The 22,278-nt window shown below is 42.6% G+C and overlaps 2 protein-coding genes across 2 annotated transcripts; one reads left to right on the forward strand and one right to left on the reverse strand. All coding sequences in view use genetic code 11, as the record gives it.

The window, feature by feature from the left end:
• Positions 1–3,486: 3,486 nt before the first annotated feature.
• EGR_03114 (hypothetical protein) lies at positions 3,487–6,954 on the forward strand (the record flags this gene model as incomplete). Its single annotated transcript, XM_024492363.1, has 4 exons — positions 3,487–3,740; positions 3,787–3,861; positions 6,126–6,181; positions 6,728–6,954. The coding sequence occupies 4 exons, from the start codon at positions 3,487–3,489 to the stop codon at positions 6,952–6,954; spliced, it is 612 nt and encodes a 203-aa protein (XP_024353289.1).
• A 1,476-nt stretch (positions 6,955–8,430) lies between these two features.
• Positions 8,431–17,359, reverse strand: EGR_03115 (hypothetical protein; the record flags this gene model as incomplete). The annotated part of the gene is made up of 17 exons (XM_024492364.1): positions 8,431–8,600; positions 8,740–8,788; positions 8,890–9,059; positions 10,241–10,320; positions 10,927–11,208; positions 13,109–13,179; positions 13,441–13,542; positions 14,470–14,575; positions 14,687–14,732; positions 14,979–15,093; positions 15,181–15,454; positions 15,704–15,780; positions 16,392–16,496; positions 16,576–16,667; positions 16,699–16,943; positions 16,979–17,209; positions 17,241–17,359. The coding sequence occupies 17 exons, from the start codon at positions 17,357–17,359 to the stop codon at positions 8,431–8,433; spliced, it is 2,334 nt and encodes a 777-aa protein (XP_024353290.1).
• Between the last annotated feature and the right edge of the window lie 4,919 nt (positions 17,360–22,278).

Genomic DNA, 22,278 nt, shown 5'->3' on the forward strand with positions numbered 1-22,278 from the left:
CTATCTTCAAGGTAGTTGCCACTGTCATCCGTTGTCATTATTTTGCCCAACAAACGATCATTTACCATCAACGATTGAGGTGTCACCATCCACTCTCGGGGTTTGTGGAGAGAACGGGAGAGAGAACGAGGATTGTGTCACGCACGTTGACTAAAACGCAGTCAAATCTCGACTTGGACGTCAAAAAATGTGAGCAAATTTGCCTCCCACCGTTCGCTTATTTAATGACCTACATCAGTTGATCCGCAAGAGTTCAATGTCTCCTTTGCACTTATCAAGACGGAGAATCGGGTACAATCTTGTGGCACCAAGGCCTCATAATGACGACCATGAGGAGGGACAACCATGTGGACGAAGTAATCCACACGAGAATTATTTGATCATGCGGTTATGATGCCACCTCGTTCCTTTTTTTATCTCCATGTCATTTAAAGGGGGATATTTGAGTAGTCGGTGTCGATAATGGGATCACCATCTGGGTAACTAAACTTGTAGTCCTGGCGAAAAAAGGGCTCGGAAGGGGAAGAAGAATACACCCTGTCAACACTTCGCCTTCCTCGTCAATGCAATGCCTCTCAGAAGACCTGAGCTTGTCACTCCATAACGAGGTGATAGTTGTTTGGTTATGGGGGATTGTGGGTAACCAGGGCACCAACTTGCCAAATCACTGCAGACGTTCTCATTGCTGAAGCTCAACCGAAGAGGACGTGTAATGTGACCACGTGACTCGGCGGGGTCACCGCACCAGCAGAAATGTCAATTTTACGCGTCAACAGTTATTCAAGTTAGCCAATGTGGCCTAAAATAAATGCCCTTCAGAGGGGTTACAAACTACTCACCAATTCGTGCTACTTTAATGAGAGTGCTTCATTTACTCCTCATGAAGTTGAACCATAAATAAAAGGTGACAAGGGGGAAGGCACGTTTGCCACAAGTCTGAGTGATTAAGATATCTCGAATACTTGGCCTCTTCCAGACCGATGGGCTGGCCACTGGAAGCCCACATGGGTCAAGGTCATCCATGTGGTGTCCAGTGTAGGCACCTCACTTGGTCGCCTCCTGGACTTCAACTGTGCCCATTTAAAGGCCTCATATGTGCTTTTTTTTGATATAAATCCCCCCACGTCCTGCTTAAATTAACTCAACACTGATTGTAATTAGCAGCTCACGTCACGTTGAATGTTGCGCTCCTTTTTTAAGCACAATTTTGCGGAATCGTAAGTAATTGTTTTCAGCTAAGCAACTTATTCCTCACCTCTGTGTGGCCTGCATATTCAATTAAAAGGGAATGTTCTCCGTGCTATTTTTAAAAGAAGAAAATTTCAAATTGTCATGAATCTCCCACCCGTGTAGGCACTACTTACCGCGGCGACTTCATCTATTGCCACAAGGAGATGGAATTAAATCTGATCCTGAAAAGAGAGCCCGCAAAGCCAAAGTATGGGTTTATTTGAATGTTTAAAAAGCACCCCTAATCAAAATAGACCCTTTTGTTCTAAGTTAAGAGATGGCATAACAGTAATAAAACAGGAGGAATCTCTAGGTGGAAATTACCTGCTTGCCATGAAATGATTAAAAGAGGTGATTTAGCCTAAACATTCTGAATGGGGGCTACTAATGGTACGGTTTACAACAAGACAGTAAATGTAGATGGGTGATAAATTTGAAAACGTGCGTCTTAGGAGGTCAAATGAATAACATTTGGTCATCTGCTTTCGCGTTTTATAAAAAGGGGTGGAGGAAGGGGGATATTAGCCATTAGATGCAACGTTGAACTGCTTTGAGCAGGCAGGAGTCGTCTCTTGTGAATTGTACAGTTTGAACTCGTGACCGATATCAATCCATCAGGTGGATAATAAAAGGCTTGTTCAAGAAGCTGCCAGACACTGCAAAGTATGCAATGCGCAATGGACCATGTCTCACTTCCAACCGGTCTTCACATGAGGGAGACAAAGCATTGCGGCTGATCTGACAAGCACTGACGCATTTCAGCGCTGATTTTCCTCCTTCCTCATCTCTCACTTCACTGCTAGGGCTGCGTTCGAGTCCTTTAAACCACTCACAGGCATCAACAACATTAATGAGCACTCGGAGACACTGTTTATGCTGACACCGCCACTTAGAAATAAAAGATTCATGAAAGAATGTCATATTCCCGTGGAGGTGACTTACGCATGCCGATGAAGCTGGCCCTATGCATCAGGTGTTGACCTTCATGGATAAAATTCAGGAAAAGCCACGATGTGCTCAAAACAGACAGCAATGAGTCGCACGACACACAGACACGAGACATTAGCCCTCCCCCACCCCCACTGGCACCTGCCTCCTCACCCTTACGGTCTCTTGTCCACTTTTAAATCCACGTTACGAGGTGCCGTTGCAATGTGGAGGAGGTGATTCCACTCTGACTGCCCCACGAATTCACAACAACTCGATTCCGTAGCTGTTGCACAACCTGGCTGCATGGCTAGCCATCCGATCAGCCAGCCATACACCTAGCTGCCTTCTCGTCAAATTCGTTGCAGGACATGCGGAGATGGTGGAGTACGCAACATCCGGTATGGCGTACAGGGTAAGCAGAACCGGAAAGAGAACAGCCTACCACTCACCCACCCACCCACCACCAAATGGATGAGACGAAGCGACTGGTTGTGGTGATGGTTGGTTCACTCAAAAACGCATGAGTCACGAGGAGGAAGACTGCGCATTCTCGAGTAGAAAGGAGGGGGAGGGAAGAGAGGAGAGAGTAGAATGACACGACGTGTGGTCATTGAGTGAAGTAAGGAGAGATGATGGTGTCAGCAGGGTGATGCCTGCAGACCTGTCTGCAATGCGTGACGAGTCGATTGGTGTACACATGAACGAACTGAGAAAGTGGAGTGAGTGGAGGAAAAGTAGGGTGGGATTGTGTGTGGTGGGAGGGAGGTGAATGCTGTGGACGCGACTGCGCAAATGTGTTCCATCCACATGCACATTACCATCTGACAGCATGTTTTAAAGGACACCAAATGACCACCAGCATCCTCACTGACTGACTGACTGACTAGCTGACTGCCTAAATGGTTGACAACCATGTGACACGTCATGTGTTTTGTCTTTTATTTCAACGCTCCTCAAGCCAACACACAGGTAGTTGTTGATTGTCCAAATGGTCAGCCGCCTCGAACGCACGAAGCACAGTCCTGTCGACTGTGACAGCAGTCAAATCACGTAGGCGTGAGGAGGACTGAGCCGATTGGAGACAAGTGGAGGGTGTGCAGGTCCACCTTCCCCCCACCCCACCCCCACCCCGAACAGGGAGAGAAAGAGTCGAGATGAGTGAATCCGGAGGAGGGGATTTCTGCCTTCGATCTGCCAGGACAACACGGCAAGTAAAAGCACGTGGTGCAAGACGCGAGCGTGGTGGGATTTGCACAATGGAATGTGAGGGGGTGAGGTGGTGAGGGTGTGAGGCTGTGAGGTAGAGTGGGATTGAGTGACGTGGGGATGGAAAGGGATGTTGCCTCCTCCATGTTAGCATCCACGTGCACATCTCCACTCTCACTGGACGTAGACATTGGCCAATCACATGAACACATACAACACGGAATAGGAAAGCCAAAGAAGCAAGCACCAGATCATGGAACTGTGGCTTCTCCATTGTTTTGCCATCATGGGTCTAAGAAAGAATTAGTAAAAAAAGGGGCTTTTCGGCCGCTATGCTTAAAGCATCGGATGGTTTGTAATTCTTTTCCCAATACGTAAGAGATGGTTTGAATGTATGTGCAGATCAAATCTTTCTTTAAGCAAAGTGACTACTGTGATTACAATTATCCAAGAGTTGATGGTATTTCATGCTGCAGTGACGATAATGCATGACAGGTATGGGGTTAGTAGCAATAGTTTATTGATATTCATTAGCCTATTCGTACGCATTCAAGGCGTAGACCTTGGCAACTGGAATATAAATAAAGTAATGCTGACAAACATGTTTACTAGACTTTTGGATTTTAAAGATGAATGCTAGAGAGAATGGACGCATCGGATCGTTTAGGTATCCGCCACTATTGTCACATACATGTGACGCCCTGGTTCTCCCATCGGAGCTTGATGTCACAAATATGTGACATGTGTTCTTAATCAGATTCTGAAGCTTGGTTGCACCGAATCATGACTAGCAGTTAAACGTGCCATCCGCACTGTGGTGAATAATCGTGCTCTGAGGAAGGCAACATATCCCACTACTCTGACGAAGTTCCACGATTCGACCATGGCGTCGTCGGCGCCATTACGGTGTGCTGCCACAACAGCAAGCCATTGCAGTTAACCCACTTCCTAACCCCAAACCTGTTAGCAAAGGCTAGGTATAATGCCTAAAATGGTTAAAAAATCACCTAAGCAAGTCACGAGGTTTGCAATTACTGACTGTTGAAATGTACATTCTATTCGTTATACGATCTCTGCACTTGAGCTTTTCCATCGTGGTGAAGTACTTCCGGTAAAGACTCAAGGTGCCTACCGACACCGGTTTCAATTAAGCAGCCCTTAATGCGATGGTAGGGTTTGCAACTGGCTGTCGTACAACAGAAACCCTAGAGTTAGAATTCCGGTAATCCCATTAAACTAGTGAGCATACCTTTTCAACCTTATCCTTGGAAAACTGCCCTTTTTTGGTTATGCGGTCTCTTAAGACTACGCCTTTGTACTTCCGCTGGGCGAAATGGCCTCTGAGCCATGCCAATAGCCTCCACCTCTCCCCTTACAGCCCTCTTGTACGTCGGCAATACATTTTCTGCAAAAGTACAGTGTGTTCTTCCACCTTCAGGAAAGACACGCCGCGTCACATTGGTGACAGTGGAGAACAAACCCAATCCTGGAGGACATTTGCCCTGATTTCTATTACGGACTGCTAAACCTTGACGTGATGAACAAAGGGAATATACTGTGGATAGGAGAATCTGCGACGACCCTTAACAAAAGGCCTGAAAATGAAGTTTACCTTTGGAAACTACCCCAGTTCCGTGGCATGCGGCCATGCTATTAACTAATGAGTTTACTTTTCGGCCGACGCCCACTTTTAAAAGGGAGATGAAATTACGCCAGCTCATTGGGCACTATGCCAACTCTTCCTCAACCTTGGCCTCCCATTGGTCAGTTGTCCGTGAGTCAATCGGGCGGTCTGACGAATCGGCGTAGATGAGGTGAACCGGTGAATATAAACGCAGTTGAGAATATCATTTAATCTTAGCAAATCTTTTCCACCTCGGGACACCTTCTCAACCAATCGATCAATCAATCCGTCAATCAATTACCTGCGGTTATGGTAAACATACTTATTTTCTTACTCTCTTGTCAGTTGATACATTTTGTGGCAATCAACCCTTTATTTCTGGTGGGAATTAATGAAGTAAATGACTTTTATAAGCTTTTTAAATTACACGATATCATTTAATAGTATATTCTTTTAGGTGTCAACTTCCAAATAAGTAGTATAGGTTGTGTTTGTGAATGGCCTATAACCCTGGTTAGTACGTTTATTTGATTCGGTATCACCTGTCTTAGAATGGATCCATTGATGTCGACCGTTTAACCGATGTGGTGATGTTTGGTCACGTTGACCCCGCCGTCTACTTTTGTTGACCCATAGCGTAAAAGCATCCACATGACCTTTATTATTTAAGCCAGTCGATTCTTGTCTTTTGAAAAATAAATAAAGCAACTTAAATGACACTGACATTTGATAACTTTACCGTCTTCACTGATGGTACAAAATTCTCCTCTTGAAATTGTCCTTAACGCAATTCAGTGTATGACAGCTCCAATCATTCACGAGAAGCCGACCTGTCTAACCATAAAGGTCAAATTTTTTGGCAGCTCTTTGAATAATTTAGAAGAGTAGAGAAGAATATTTACCAGGAAAAATAAGGATGTGATCATTCAGCCCGGGGGGTGGTATCACACAAACCCTGACCCCCCTGAAGTTTCTCCGGAAGCATTGTCTTCTAAGGACAGGAATTTCGCACCAGCGGACAATAGGCCGACCGACAAAGAAGTGAATCACCGAGTTGGTCCTGCACAAGGGGGCGCTACGCCCCACCGACTAATTACCGAGTAAGGAAAATAACAAAAAAAAAACACAAATGAAGCAAAATAGGATATTTAATCAGTCAAAAAAGCCAAAAAAAGTTAAAATTAAACATTTGTTAGTTAGTTTTTGCTTTGTCATTAAGCAACAAGTTTGAAATGTGACACCTCACCTGAAAAGCTTCGCCTTGGTGAAGGGGGGATGGGTGGGAAGGCGGAGATTTTGCACGGCCACAAAGTCATGTATTCTTCCTCTTCTCTCCGTCTGTCTAGTTGGGTAGCCCTACCCCTCCCCCCTCCCGCTTCCCAATAATTTGACAATGAATTTGTACGTACCTCATTTGTAGGTCAAGAAAGTAACCCTCGTTAGTAATCCGATCCGACCAATTTCGTGGTTTGGACTGGCGTGTTTGGTCATCATAGTCTTGTCATACGTGTCAGAGGGCGAGGCCCACTTTGATCGGGCCAGTGTGGAGGAGATTTTGCCTAGCAAGAGTGGCCCCGCGGAAGCCAGGAAACAAATATTTCGCAATGTCAGAGAATTTAGACGTTACCTTCAACGGTTGGACGAGTGGCTAGCTATCACAGGTAGACCTAGGTACGTACTCCCTTGTCATTGTCCTATCCACCGGACAGGTTGATCCATTTTTTTTTCCTCTTTTAGATTTGGATGAATTGGAGATTCACAATTTGACGGCCAGTCGGTCACTTTTGTTTGATCAATACAAAAAATCAGTACAATATTTACCATTTTTGTGTTTCACCAAGAGGGATATTTGGGCAAAAAAATGTCTTTTTTTTCGGTGTAATTTCGCTTTGCCTGTTTTACACGCACACTCTTCAACCTCGGATAGCGTGGATGACATCGCCATGTCAAAATTTGATGTATGATGAGTAAAAAGAAGGCGGGGTATGTGTGGGTAACGGAATAGCCTGCCGACTTGATTGACTGGTGATGAGAAAGAGCGAAGAAGACCCTGTGTGAGTGGATTTGTGTATAGTGAATTGGAAAATGACACATTCCATATGAATTTCTTGCTAGAAGCCAAAAATACCTACAAATGAGATCTGCTTACCCAAGACAAAAGAAGTAGAAGGGTTCAAAGAAAAATTACTTCTCGAGAAGGAGTCAGGACCTGGCACTTCAAGTCACAGAACTTATCTTTGCGAAGGATTGCAGAATGAGAAAATGGAAAGCGAGACATGCGAAGATGGAGAAACGAGAAGTGTCTCCATCCTCACCGTCCCTGTTATCCTCCCTTTAGATGATCTTTCTACAGGCGAGAGTTGTCACCTACCGTTTGACAATCACATGAACACGCGCAAAACCGAGTTGACAGTTGGGAAGGCAAGCATGAAGTGTCAGTCATGAATTCCGCCGACAATACCTTCTATGCGAGTGGAATCCATAGGAAAGCCTCTACCTCCTGTCCCTTCTCCATTTTCGTCCTCGTCTCTGACTCTTGTAGAGAGTCTTAGGGGGGTGGGTTTGGAGGGCCCTGGATTGTTCACTGCAGAAAAAGTGCTTCTAAGACGGGCATCATTTGTCATTGACGCTTGTAGTCACTCATATTAGCAGAGAAGTGGTGCATCTATCTTGTCAGTCTCTTCTCTTTTTCATCTTATCCACCTCATTCTCGTCCCTCATGCTATCTCAACCAAGGGAAGTAAAGATGAGGATCTTGAAGAAATGGGACTACTTCTGGTGAGGAGCTTTAAGGCTCCCTCCGCCTCTAACTCGGTTTCCTCACCTCATATAGCCATCTGCCCTTGCTCCCATTCCCTTTCGCTTCCCTTTTTTTTTAAAAAAGGAAACATATGGTTTATGTTATTGCCATGGAGAAGGCGATATCCCTTCGATCCAGTGAGACTGGCGTGTGGTTACTACTGCTCTTGTCCAAGACGCAGTTGGTATGTGGATGTCACACTAAGACGCGTTGGATGGAGAATGTCTCGACACTAACGGATGCACAAAACAGTGGGAAACCTACGTGGTCGTAATTGAAGCCGAGGGAGAGGTTTATTTATGAAAGCGCCAAGGGCAGTGACAAGTATCGGACCTACCAACCCACCATTCCCTCACTACATACCCGCCGAAGCGGTGGAGCGGAATGCAACCCGAAAGCGCTTGAAACACTCATCCCAAAGAAGATTTCAAGGTTCTGGTAGCAAAGATTACTACCTCTTGACTTTAACATTCAACGTTTCAACGTGTTAAAACCTGATCACATGTCTAGAAGTCTATTTAAGATTAGTTAAGAAAAATTTACAAGATATGTCATATTAAGAAGGAAGACGTTATTTAAGGATTGAGCATTGTCCTGAGTAAATTCACTTTCACTCTTTTACCCTCCTGTGCCACAGGCTTCAAGTACGGTAGACGTTGCGGTATATGCGCCACGGATCAGCATCAAATTGGAGAACTGAGAGGTCCCACTTTACCTCAGCCCGTTTTGAGGCGACCTCGTCGAAACACTGCATCAACCGGGGCAGCCAACAGTTCACACGACCCAGAGTCCATGCGAAGAAGGCTGTGCCTAGAGTGAAAACATCAACGTTGATCCTGAAGCACATAAGATGCTAATTTGTTAATGGGCAAAAGTTGATGAAAACTAAATGAAATCTATCATCGTGGAGAGTCCCACGAGTAAGACGTGAAATGAAACACCAAATTACCATCATCTCCGTTCCAAAATGCCTCAAAGTCTCCAGATTCTGTGGAAGTCTACAAAAAGCAAAATCAAAACACTTGAGGGAACATCAATTATTCATTACCACTTATTTACATGTAAACAACCAAAGAGGAATGACGGTTAAAATGAGTACCTTGTCAAGTGTGGTGCCAATGGCGATAATTACGACGATGTGGTACGAGGCATGACTTACATGACAGAGGGCACAAATAACTTCCGCATGGAACATTGCCTTGAATACATCCATATTGTTTGCGTCCGTTTGAATGCAAATGTAAATTGTCAAATGTCTCCCTTTCCTACCTGGGGGATAAAGAAACCACCTAAAGGTAGCCACGCCAAAAGGTGCGCTGTCAAAGACACAATCATAATGACAATCTACTGATGTATGCATCACCTCAAACAAGAGGACAGACAGCACTCCATGCACATCCTTAAATCAAGAAAATAATTTTTATCTAACAAGTCACATAGATGTTTTCTTACGCAACAATAAAAGTACTTCTGAAGGGGAAAGAGAAATAAATTTATCGAGTCATTAAACTGTTAAAAACAAGAGTTCCGGAAGTTGTGCAATTCCTACCCAACGCCGATTCCCAGCTTCCCCGAAAGCCATGGCTTTGTGTGAGTGGACTCGTAAATTAAGTAGTTTTATTGGTTTCCCAGATGTTCGTGGGCATCAGTGAAGACCTTAACCGACCTCCTACACTCCACTTTGCCATTCCCATCTTATTTGAAATCCACCGACCGAAGATACTCCTCAATCGCATGCATGTGGCTAGTAGCATATAGGTCGAAAGCTTAAGAGATGAGGGGGCGGCGCGGGTGGGAGGGGACGGAGGTTTGAGTTTATTTTCCCCTTCATCCTTTTTCTCCCTCTCTCGCTCTCATTCGTTTCCTCCCTCCCACCTTCCCCATTTCCCGACAGGAGACAAACAAATGAAATTTATGGGCAGAGTGCAATGGCTGAGCAATTGCAAATGGAAAAAGGCTGATTTGACGAACATATTGAAAACAAAGTGCCAATTATCACACGCTACTATTGGTTACCAATCTTGGAAACGTAAGCCTACGATTAATTATTCTTCGTGTTTTCGTCAAACACAACAATGACCAAGCCATTAGGTATGAAGGTAGAAGAGAGACCACCTGGAAAGAAAGTAGAGACACCGTAATTGGACATTTAAAACTGGCTTCCAGTCTCGGAAAACAGGGAGTAACTTAAGTCGGTACGATACTAATAAGCCAGTAAACTTAAAGATGGATTTCTGTGTAGCTATAAGTACTAAAGTAGAATGCATAAAGCGCGGAAAGTGGCTTCCCGAAGAGCTACAAACAGAACAGAGGGATCTACCCTGACTCGCGAAAATTTCATTCCCCTTTCTGCGTGATGGACAGAAATTACTAACCTAAAGTGGATCACCAGATTTATAGGGAAGGCAAGTACTCAATCGAAGGAAAAAGGAGAGATCAAAGCGACCTACTCGCTTTCTTCCATTCGGGACAGTAGAGAACGTAGCGTTCCTCCGCGAACACGCCCAATAATGGAAGAAGTTTACAATCTCTACAAATAATTACGCACAGATGCTACTTAGGCGTTTTGATGAAGCAGCTCCCCATACTACCAAAGTTCTTCAGCGTAAGACACATTTTAGAAAATTTGCACATCTTTCATTTGAAAGTCGACCAATTATCTATGCTAATGCCTTCCTATCAAACTTTTCCCCACTTTGACTTGTTTCAAAATGGTGGGCTACGTAGTGGAAATGCGCATCCTAGGCGCATGGGATTTTACTTCTTCACCACCTAACACAAGTGCCTCACTTGAGGCCACCGTGAATCAAAGTTTAGTCAGATCGGACAACTTAAACCAACTTTCCAACAACTTCACCAAGAGTCGCGTACTTACACCCTCATTCCTCACGGCTAAGGCATTCCGAGAGCTGCTAATTCATATTAGGGAGAGGGTCATCTCCACGTAAGGCCCAGATACTGACGAAGGCTAAGAGGAGCTATTAATGTCATCCCAAGTGGCAACTAGTAAGTCAGATAAAAATGGCCAAAAGACATGCGCACGCACTATCAATTACTACGCCTACGCCTTCTCCCACCTTCATCTATCCCGATGAAGCTATGAGCTCATAAAATTTGCATAAAGTTAGAGACGTACTTCACAACCCAAATGAGTTTCTCAAAAGAGCACCCAAGGTGGATGGTTCTGTTGCGTGAGCCAGCTCCGAACGGCCAGAGAATGGGTTCACGTCGATTTACCTCGTGGACGGAGAGGAGGGGTGGCAGTTGATCTGACAGTTCGTTGTGCTGTCTAAGCCAGTCCTGCATAAGGATGCTGAACCGCCCCCGATTGAGGGTGGTAAATTCCAGACACCGCACCGCTCGCCAATTAGCGTACAAATGGATAGGCGCGAGCAAAATGAAGAGCAGCCATATCAGTCTGAATAGAACCGTGAGGGGAGAGGAGGATTGCAAATAAAAATTGGAGGCAATTTAACAAAGAGATCAAAAAGTGTGCAAGTAATACATCTACCCATAAACCGTGGAGACGGAGACTTCTTTTATCCATAAATGGCGCTTAGCAACAGAGTTGGTGTATATAGTTACCTAGATATTCGTGGTATTGTGAATCGCAGACTCTAATATTACAAATAAGAGCAGATTTAATGAATTTCAAGAGAAACGGAACAAATCTCGCTCTCGATAAAAAACAAATGAAATTAGGAAAGTCCAAATTGCCGACAATTAAGAGAATGTGTGCCAACCGGAGGCAAGATGCAGTAAAGACGGGTAAATTTTGGTTGCATTCAATTTATTGCAACTTGAATGATCGTCAGAATGGGGACATAAACGGGCAGGGGGGAAAAAAACGCACCACATCCCAAAATAGCCCCTTTTTGAGATTGTTTTAAGAAGAGATTTCAATGAAAAGCAGAATGAATGCCTTTGTAGGTGGTAACTGAGGCAAAAAACGACCAATACAAATGATAAATTGCGGAACGAAAGAAGTCGATCCCTAAATTGCACTGAACCTAATGGAAAGTACATTCCCATTCAAAACATGACATAGGCAAGAAGCATTCAAAACTCTTCTGCAAGCATTCCTTCCGATTGGGACTGTAGCTGAAAGAAAGACTAGTTTTAGTGCAACTATCAGGTACTTGCAAAGTGTATGTGATTTTTTATAAAAATGGATAAAGATGCATCAGTCTGTCGGGTACGGTACACTTTCATGTTACTCTCTCTCACACAACACAAAGAATGGCATTCCACTCAGCCTGTCTTACTAACACACGAGAACTCGGTTTCGTAGCTGAAGCAGAAGCTGGCTGACTAGAGAGCTACCTTCTCGTCAAATGACATGCAGAGAAGGTGTAGCACACAATATCCGATACGGAGCATACAGTGAACAGAGGTGAAAGCAGAACAACGCACCACCCGCGCCCAACCAAATGGGTCAGGTGGAGAAAGATCTTGAATTTTCGATTAAAAGAAGAGAATGGAAGATAGAGGAAAAATGACACAACATGAGCTTAGTAAATAGAGGTGAAAGTGATAAAAAGAGTAATGAGTCAATTGGTATCCACTTCCATCATAAAAAGATTCAAAGCTGTGAAAGCTTGTGGGTAAATAGGTTGTACGAGTCAACACATTACAAGATGACAAACAACTTGGAAGGGTACCTACTTGTTCTTTCCTTCTTTCACAGTATAAAAGCGCACCATAGACTTTAGATTACTTTCCAAATGACTTATGTTAAAAGGCGGCGCTAAGTGCTCAAACTATCACACCCTTCAAAGACACCACCTCATCTCCAAAAGGTCATGGTTGATTTTTCTACTTCTAGAGGTAAGTGGCAGCAAACTTCAGCCTCTTGGAGAAAGAAGAGTCTATAATAGTTGTAGTGATTTAGAAGAATAAAACGTTTTGAGAAGTTTTCTCATCTAACTGAATTTTTATTATAACCAACAGCACGAACTTATTTGACCACCTCATACGCGTAGAGCACATAGCGAGGTAAGTTGTAAACACATAACCGGAGAAAAATGATACACTCCAAGAATATCTACCCACAAAAAAGATGAACCTTAAGCTTGTTTCTCCGTAGTACATCATGCATACAAGCCTGGTGGCCAAATTCAGTGAAAACAAAGAGGAGGTTGCCGCATGACACACCCATGTGATGCCACCACTAATCATTCCTACATTCCCACAATTTTTAAAGGTGTGAAAAACATTTCTAACAATTTGGTAGAGTGAACGTTTCGATTACACCTCACACAAATTCCAGTATGAAATACTGAAAAATGTTAAGTTATTTAATGGAAAGATGAACTTACATTAGATTACCCGTAACCAACGCGATGAGGATTAGATTCACCACCAATGCTAGGAGGTTGGACAGTGTTTCCTGAAATGGGGAGGATGTAATTCTAGTTGTACTTAATTTACACAAGTAGAAAAAGACATCAAGACAATGTGAAACCAAACTTGAGTAACCAGGCTCACTGTCCAGTCAGTGAAGCAAACCAGTTTTACTAGTGCGAATAAGAAATGCAAGAAAAAGCAGGTACTCTGCATCAGGGAGTAATTTCCATTCTGATGAACTTAAAAGTAAAAGGTAGGTAAAGACCAATGAATGAGTTGAAGATCAAAACACTTCGAGATTGACCTGACTTCCATCTTTTGCGGCAACATCAGCCATATTTCCTTCCAGCGCTTGGTGCTGCGTAATGGCCGCGCGTGTAGCACTGCCAACCATGCCCACTAGAGCCTTCAGAAAGAAAAATGAAGCAATTTCATGCATTTGAGGCCTTACAAAACATCGGACATGTGGAGTTGCAAAAGGCGTGGTAATTAAGGGACCAGCGACCGAGCGAACTTGTAGCGGCACAAAGCACTAAATGATAAGAAATACGACCCAACCATTTAGCATCACCTTTTGCGCATTCATTCCTGAAAGTGACCATGATACACGAAATCGTCGACGTGACACACAAACAATAAAACTGGCGGGATTATATGGTTAGATATTATGGGCATCAGTTGGAGGCCTAAGCTGACTAGCAAAAGAGCAACTTCTTGTATTTCATATAATAAATGCGTAGAAACAATCCTCACAAAACACACATTTGACCAAAAATGACGGTGAAATTGAATACAGATGTTTGTGAGTCTGATTCATCGGTATTGAGATGTACTAAGTGAATGGCTAAGTGTTGCCTCAACAAAGTCTGCATTAAGCAAACAATCACATGGAAGTGAAAATTGTGTTCGATAAAATGAACAACTTTATTATTTAAGGGACGAGACATGCCCGTTTAAATGGACATTAGAGATTATTTTAGCTCAACCGGAGAAAAGACTGACGATTTCTCATTCATTATTTCAACGTAAGCACAAAACAAAAGAGATAGCACATTCAAAGTAAAGCTTCTAATCAGAAGTGCTTCGTGGAAGGTGGAGAGGGAAACAGATTTTCAATAAGCGTATCATTAAGATCAAAGTAACTATGGGTCACCAGTAAAGTTGATTGACATTAATCCAGTAAAGGCTAAAAATGCTGAATATACAGCCGTATACTCTACCCTACTTCATGCGGCAGAATGCATTAATAAATCAGTCACAGTTCCAATCGTATCCTCTGAATTTCAATCAATTCACTAAGTGATTTAATCCCTCACACAAAGAAGCGACATACCCGCATTACACTGGAGATGCACACAATGACAGTGAAGAATGAAACAGTATGCAGCGAGAGGAGTTCCAAGAAAAATGCCATATCGTTCAACACGTCAGCAAACATTCTACCAAACAATGTAAGCAGAGAAATATTTCTACCTCCACTGTTTGCACCGGCTATCGAGGCTAGTGCTAAAAGCAACTTTATAAGACGCTAACACGTTGTGTAAGCATACCCTTGCCAACCTGCAAAAGCAATACGACCAACCATTCCGGCTCCATCTAAAATAAAAGACACCACTCATGCCTGTTTGCACCATACAAATTATCCCCAAAGATAAATAGGCTTCGGAATAAGCAATCGTGCTGCAGGATACGCATATAACGGATTTTTAAATAGACTACAACGAGGCCACACTCTCGCTTCTTTAAGTAGTTTATGAAAATGGAGCGTTACATGATGCCAAAGTCAGATAAAATGTGTCAAATGTAAAAAGAGGGGAAATGAAACCCAGACGTACGACGTACCCTTAAATATCCACGTAAGAGATGCGGCAAGAATGCTGGCACTGCTATCGCCAACACCAACACCGATTAAAATAGCCTGTCCAGCTAAAGCACTTATTATACTGCTAGCAATTGCCTAAAATTCAGCACGAGATTTGGTAAGATGCAAGGAAACATGGTACTGTCGGGACAGAACTGAAAAATGAAAGAAGCAAGAGCTCACCTGTACCGTGTCCCATACCTGGTATTCTAGATAATCTTTGCTAACCGAATTCGGATAGCCTTCCGGAAAGAAAGCCGACTTGGCAAATAAGAAGAACGAACTCATCCTTGGATATGATATAAAACGGTAGCCCGACTTCTCATCAGAAAATTCATATTTCGAAAAAAGCTGCCCCATGAAGTTATCATAAACTGTCACCTCACTAACGGATGCTTCGCATTTCGACAATACCATTTCCGGATGCCCCGACACACCAACTTTGATTTGGTTTGTGCTAAAATAGGATTGTTAATGGTGCATAAAAACAAATAAAGTTGTTGTCCTTATGCACAATTTTTTTACTTACTATCTGAAAACTGCAGTTTTTATCATTTATTAATTCATTTTAGCTTTTGTCAGAAAGCTACGGTGAAAAAACTTTTCCGGGAGCCTATTGATTTAAATGATTTCTACACAAGGGTGTATATCAGAATAACCACACAGAATAACACGCCGGGAGATTACGCGTATCCAGGTACCTAACAAGGCCACAACTCCTGGGAACCAAAGCAAACCGAAGTTAGCTCCTGAAGCATCCCAGGTCCGCACTAAATCAGCCATCTAATAGAGATGAAACCTAACTCCGAGTTGACAGTACAATAAACGTGTTCCTGACTGAGCATTCAAAAGCACCACAGAAAAGTAGTAGGGGGCCGGCAATCGCCAAGACGACATGAAGTGCCACTGAATGCGCTACTCGATTGGAGTACACCATACAATCGACTGTGCAATTTGCAACAAAGCAGCAGAGGCACCGCCACTCCTTCCAGTGAATCAACGTTCCCTCGCCTTCTGCAGCATGCCAGCTTACATGCTGCATTCACTCTGCCAGCATATCAATAGTCGGGGTCTCGGCAAGTAGACCTAGGTATGCTGGAGCAATTAAGTAAATGACGTCAACAGTGACAGCGCTATAAAGCGACCCAAGGGTTCATCAGATGATAACCAAAAGTGCAGGGGACCACGACGACTCAAAATCAAAACGTAGAGAAAAGACGTGCCATGTTGCCCAATCCAAGCGCTGCAACTGCTAACGATTAACAGGCGAGTCACATCTTAAAAAAGATGTTAAAAAAAGACCGCTTCAAAGTCACATGCGTACAAAAAATTACCATACGAATTCAAGTTTCGGCGCATGATATCGAGACTTTTCTTTGATTATCCGAAATTACAAAGTGGCGCTTCTTTTTCAATGCCCTTTGAAATTCGTGCTCCAAAAAATCATCAGAATGATTCTTTCCGTTAAAGTGTTCCGACTTCTTGAATGTATCAAATGTCTGTAGCAGAAACAACAGAAATAGCAATTATCTGGACGATGCGATGCTTAAGTAGAAAAGAAGTTACAACGGAACCCACCATCCGTCGCAGCTTTTTAATCCTCATTTTGTTTTGGTTCTGCTTGAGATGCAGTAGCATGATTTTCCCGAATCGCTTATAGAGTTTCCCAACTGAAAAAACAAATAAACTATTAGATCTTACATTTTTCATATGCGACATCATCGCCGGACCTTTGGGTGGCTAAGTTTGACGACTGAGGCCTTCGGAAATTTGTATCCTCTTGAGGTAGTCCCTCACTTGATTTCGTGAGATCTGATCCAGCAGATGGTTTTGTCTCACTGTCACTCAAATTTTTAGACTCGGCACTTTTGCTATCAATGTCCTGGCTCGAAATTTGCTGCCACAGAGCGTCAATATCATCCGAACGTGCAAACTTGAATGAACTTCTTAAGAAATTCTACACTGTCAAGATTAAACACACGAAACTTCGAATTTGTTCCTTTTCCTAGGGACGTTTTTGCTATCCAGAATCATCTTCTTCATCAACGTGGGAACACCGGGCATGGTTTGGAAATTGAACAGCCGCGAATGGACGGATGACGTCCAGTCCATCTGCTTTAGAGCACCTTTAGGCGCAGACTCCTGAAAATTGGGTTTATCATATTTTTCTTGTTCTGAAATACAAGACGTATGAGAAGAAAAATTTTGCAACCTATCAAGTGGATGTAAAAAGTCATCCTTACGTAAAGCTTTTTGAACAGTCCACACACGAAACAGCAGGACAGTGGCACGTGTGAAAATGCCGCTCAACATTCTTCTTTTTAAGGCTTTCGTTACACTTACTACAAACGAAAACAACCATGCCTTGAGTAGCAAATAAGGGAAGTTCAAGGTCGCGCCGTTAAGCCAATCATAAGTACGGCCTTTAATGCATTGAATTTGCGGTTATTTGTTGAGTTTAACAAAATATTGTAAAAAATTTTTGCAATTGCTGGCTGATATTCTTATAAATGCAATTCTAACGAATGGCTAACGTTTTTTAGCTAGTGCTATGTCCGTCCACGTTGTTGGTATACAAGGAATTTTACCATAAATTTGCTCGGTTGCGTTTCAGTTATGGCAGCAGACTACTTAGCAGCTACCTCATTGCACCCTTGTGAAGAGGCTTGACACCCAAGCCAAGCATATAGCAACCGGCCATTCTGCGCAACGATAGTTACCGTTTTTATGGCAGTCTGGTAAAGCTGCAGTTTTAGCAGCAATAGCAAAACCACTTTTAAAGAAAAAGCAATGCACATTTTGTAGCTGTCTAATAAGGCACAGTGTAAGGAAAGAAGTAAAAAAGTCGCAGCTAGAAGCATAAGTAATGATTCTTACGAGAAAGATTTATGTTACCGACTAAGTTTGACAACCAATTTGGTTTTGTTTTCTGCAGGATTAGATTTTACAACCAAAACAGCACAGGCAATAAAAAATTCAGTAGCCAAGTATCTGACGTAGCTGTAGATTTTCAACTATTATGTAAACTCGCGACATCGCCACCACATCGCTTCTAGACAGGTTAAATTTAAGTGGATGCGTCTGGAGAGCTTTCCGGTGAGAACACAGCAGCACCAAAAAAGACCTTAAATTCAGCCCTAAAATTATGTTAAATCTTCTCTGTGTTATTGGATTCTAATAATACCTGTAATTCATTTAACTAAAGAAGGTCAAGTGTAATGCCCAGCACATTTCCTTATTTCTCTCCAAGGTAACTTGAGTCCAGAGCAAATTTTTGGAATATGTAAAAACACCAATGTGCAGCAGTAATTTCAGTGACGTCTTTTTAGTTGCATAATATTTTATGCCAGGCACATGTAGCTTGTAGATTTTTTTCATAAAGCATTGATCAAGTAAATTTTTTTATCTCTTAAAGGCTGCCGTGGAAGCTAGTTAAAAGCAACGCACAATCAACAGCCTAATAAGACAACTGTTTACTTAGAACTCAGTTTTTAACGATTTATTCACTGGTCTGCCATTATAAATCATCCGAATGAACAGTCCTGCTGGCCACGCTAGTAATCTTTAGCTCTTTTTCGCGTTCAACAGAGCATGGTAATTTAGGGTATATTGACTTTTTTTCTTTAGGGAAGTTTTGGGGGGGCTACAGTAAAACCTAGTTAGTTGTGTCAATCTCACAAAGACAAGTCAAACGTCCTTAATGAATCTGCCTGAGTCTCCTATTGATGGTTTTAAGATTTGTAGTAGAAGAAAATTTTAAAGGCATATTATGAAGTCTTTTTGCTTGGTTATTGGTATAGATGGTAAACTCCAGTTGAAAGTTCAAAATAAACACCCTCTATGAGACAACTTCTCTTTGTAGACAAGGTTTAAACGCTAAAGATCAAATTATACGTGCAAATTATGCATGTTTATTAAGGTTTTATAATAAAGTATCAACTTGATTTTGTTTATTCCCTTCGAAGGTCCTAGCGCATCATTTCGCTTGTTATCGCAAATGGGAAAGAGGTTCAATACACGCTGTTTCTTGGATATCAAGATTGGTGATGCTGAACGTATGTGTTATCGTTTTCCAACTCCATCCTTTAGCTGAGCGTGTTGTCCTCGAGCTATTCGATGAAAAGTGCCCGAAGGCTTGTGACAATTTTAAAAAGCTTTGTCAAGGTATTTTTTCGTTGATTTTGTGCATGATTTTAGGTATTTGTGGGATCGGCATAAAGACAGGAAAACCACTACATTATCAAGGGTCGACATTTCATAGAATCATTAAGGGTTTTATCATTCAAGGAGGGGATTTTAGTAATGGTGATGGTACTGGTGGCGAGTCTATATATGGTGGCACTTTCGCTGGTGAGCCATAATTTTTATACTATTGCTTCAGATGAGGACATGTCGTTGCCTCATGATAGACCATTTTTGTTGTCGATGGCCAATCGAGGTCCTAACACGAATGGATCGCAGTTTTTTATGTATGTTTGCGCAACTTCCTCATATTTTTAGAACAACCGCTCCTGCTCCTCACCTAAACGGTAAACATATGGTATTTGGTCATGTGCTGTCCGGTCGAGAGGTGGTCGCTAAAATTGAAGCTGTACCTGTGTCCGATACTCGAATATACAAACCTATAAAGCCTGTTGTGATTGCTAATTGCGGTGAACTTGTTCCGAGTATGTTCTTGTTTATCAAATAATTTCTTTAAGTCAAGAAGAAAAAGTCAGATGATCAAAAAAAGGAAAGCAAGAAGAAAAAGAAGAAGGCGAAAAAATCGAAGAAGAAGAAGTCTCGAAGAAGGCGGAGCTCTTCGTAGGAATTCTCATCATTCCAATATTTTTTTTTTCGCTAGATTTGGATCCGATTCAGATTCTGTGAAAATTAGGCCAGAAGAAATACCTGACATACCTAAGAACAAATTCTTATATCGACCGAGCCCAACAAACTCGAATAAAGCTTCGTAAGATCCTTTTTAAAATTATATTAGACGAAAAACTGTGAAATGCCAGTCTTTTACTTTATTCAAGCTTATGCTTTTTATGCTAGATATGTAGAAAACCAGAATTACTCATTAAAGTTTAAGTCGGGACGAAAAGTCAAGGGTCGAGGCCAAGTGGTGAGTCTTTCCTTTTAAGTTTAACTGCACTGGAGGATGGGGGGCTGAACTGTAAATACTTTATCTCATTTTAACGCACATTCTTTGCAGCGCTATAGGACGCCAGATTCACGCTCTGGTAGTCGTGATCGTGGACTAACTCCTGAGCATTGGCATCAAGCGGCTCGTAGATCTCGGCGACGATCTCCTGAAGACGAATCTCGATCACGAACTAAACAATTTCGAGAGCAGATAGGTAGTAGTCGGTGAGTAGCGATATGCATCTAGTTGCACTTCTGCTTGTGTTCTTTGTTTATCTAACTCTAACCCAATATGATTAATACTGTTGCAGCCTTTTGGTATCTTTCGGATGTTAATGTGAGTCAATAGATTCTTAGTAATCGTTTAATTTTTTTCTAATGTTTTATGCCCTTTGTTGTAACATTTCTAGACTCCTATTGTGGCAATGCTTTTACTATAAGTTTAATTATTGTCCATTTATTTGTAAGAAATGTGTAAAACAATCACTCCACCATGGCATTGATTCAAGATTTAGCTTTGGTGAAAGTTATTGAGTCTGCAAAGCTTTTTCACCTACTTTTTTCTACTGCCTAATTTGCTTCTCACAAATTAGCAATGTTTTCTCAAAGTCGTGATTTTTTCGGATTTCAGAGAAGAAAATGTCATGAGGGATGTTAGAACTAGATCGCCATTGAATACAACGGGACGAGGGCCGGATAAAAATCACAGTGATTGTCCTTCGGTTATGAATAGACAAAGTCCTTATCATGAAGGGAATGCAAAGGCCATGTCACCTGTTAACACGGGTAGTGGAAGAGGAGACAGAAGCCGAGATAAAGCTCAAAAGTATGTTTAACCAGTAAATCTTGAGTCTTTGTTTTACTAGCTTCTCTTTCCTATAAGGTGACTGGCAGAGAGATTCTTTGGCGTATCTTAGATCTCAAAAATTTATCTTTTTTGTAGCGTTTTCATGGTAAGATGCTTAATGTGCCGTTCTATGTCGAAAGCTAAAATAATTTCTAACCTTGAAATGTCGATCTGAATGTTCTTAGGAAGTCATTCGTATACATTTGTATGTCCATATCTATCGGACAAATAGATTTTAATGGGCTTTGTCTACGAGAAAGTTTTACTTTTAGGAGATACTCTCGGTAAGTATAATTTATTGATGCGATTATTTGTGGCGATTGAGGAACCTATTTTTCAGCGTCGATGGCTATATCTTGCGCGATGATAGACGCATTCTTCATTCCTTTGATCGTCATTTTTACATTTTTTCGACGTTCCCTTCAGGCGAGTTGCTGCGGAAATTTCCGATGAACGTTGGGTAAAAGAGCCTGAGGCCACTCCGCCACCCGTTCGACGACAGCGAGTGGATGATCCATCGCCGGAAGAGGAAGATCTGCGGCACGGATATCATCAGCGGCGAACACCAAGTCCGCCACCGCCGCCACCAACATCACATAGTGCTCTCTCACGCGGTCAGAATAGATCTCGTGTAGAGGGGGGCGGAAGGAATGCAAGCAACTCCAGACGTTCATCTAAATCCGGACGCTCCCCATCTCCCTCGTCGCATCGTGTATGGGAGTGGAATTGTGACCACGAATATTGAAACCGGCTGCAGATACCTAAATTTAAAACAATTTTTCTGATTTTCATCATCTTTCCCCCAATATAGGTATCTGATCGAAAGCACAAAGTATCGCGTTCACCTTCGCGGTCCCGATCGCCCTCATTCACCCGATCTCGAAAAAGATCAAATGAACGTGAAACCCGTCGCGACTCACCTCCGATATCATCAAAGTTGGCTTCAACAAGAAGGAGGGAGACCAGTCAAAACCGTTTGGGGAGTGTGGAAAGACGGAAGCTCTCGCCAACTCGTGGGGACTACCACGGCTCTCCTCACAGTCCTCCCGCTCATCTGATCAACAAGTAACTTACGCGGAAGTGGATTATATTTTCTTCGATGATTATTCTCCTTAATTTCCTCCTAGATGGGAAGAACGTCGAAAACAGGTCCTTCGAAAACGGGATAGTCTGTTGAAAGTGTCTAGACGGCGTGATATTTCTCCTGGAAGTCCTCCAACCTCACCACGCCTTAGACACTCATCGTCCTCTTCACGTTCCAGATCTTCGCCTCGCCATTTGAACCCTGTCGTGTCGACACATCATTC

The sequence above is a fragment of the Echinococcus granulosus genome, assembly GCF_000524195.1.
Source record: "Echinococcus granulosus chromosome Unknown EG_S00015, whole genome shotgun sequence".
Lineage (NCBI taxonomy): Eukaryota > Metazoa > Platyhelminthes > Cestoda > Cyclophyllidea > Taeniidae > Echinococcus > Echinococcus granulosus.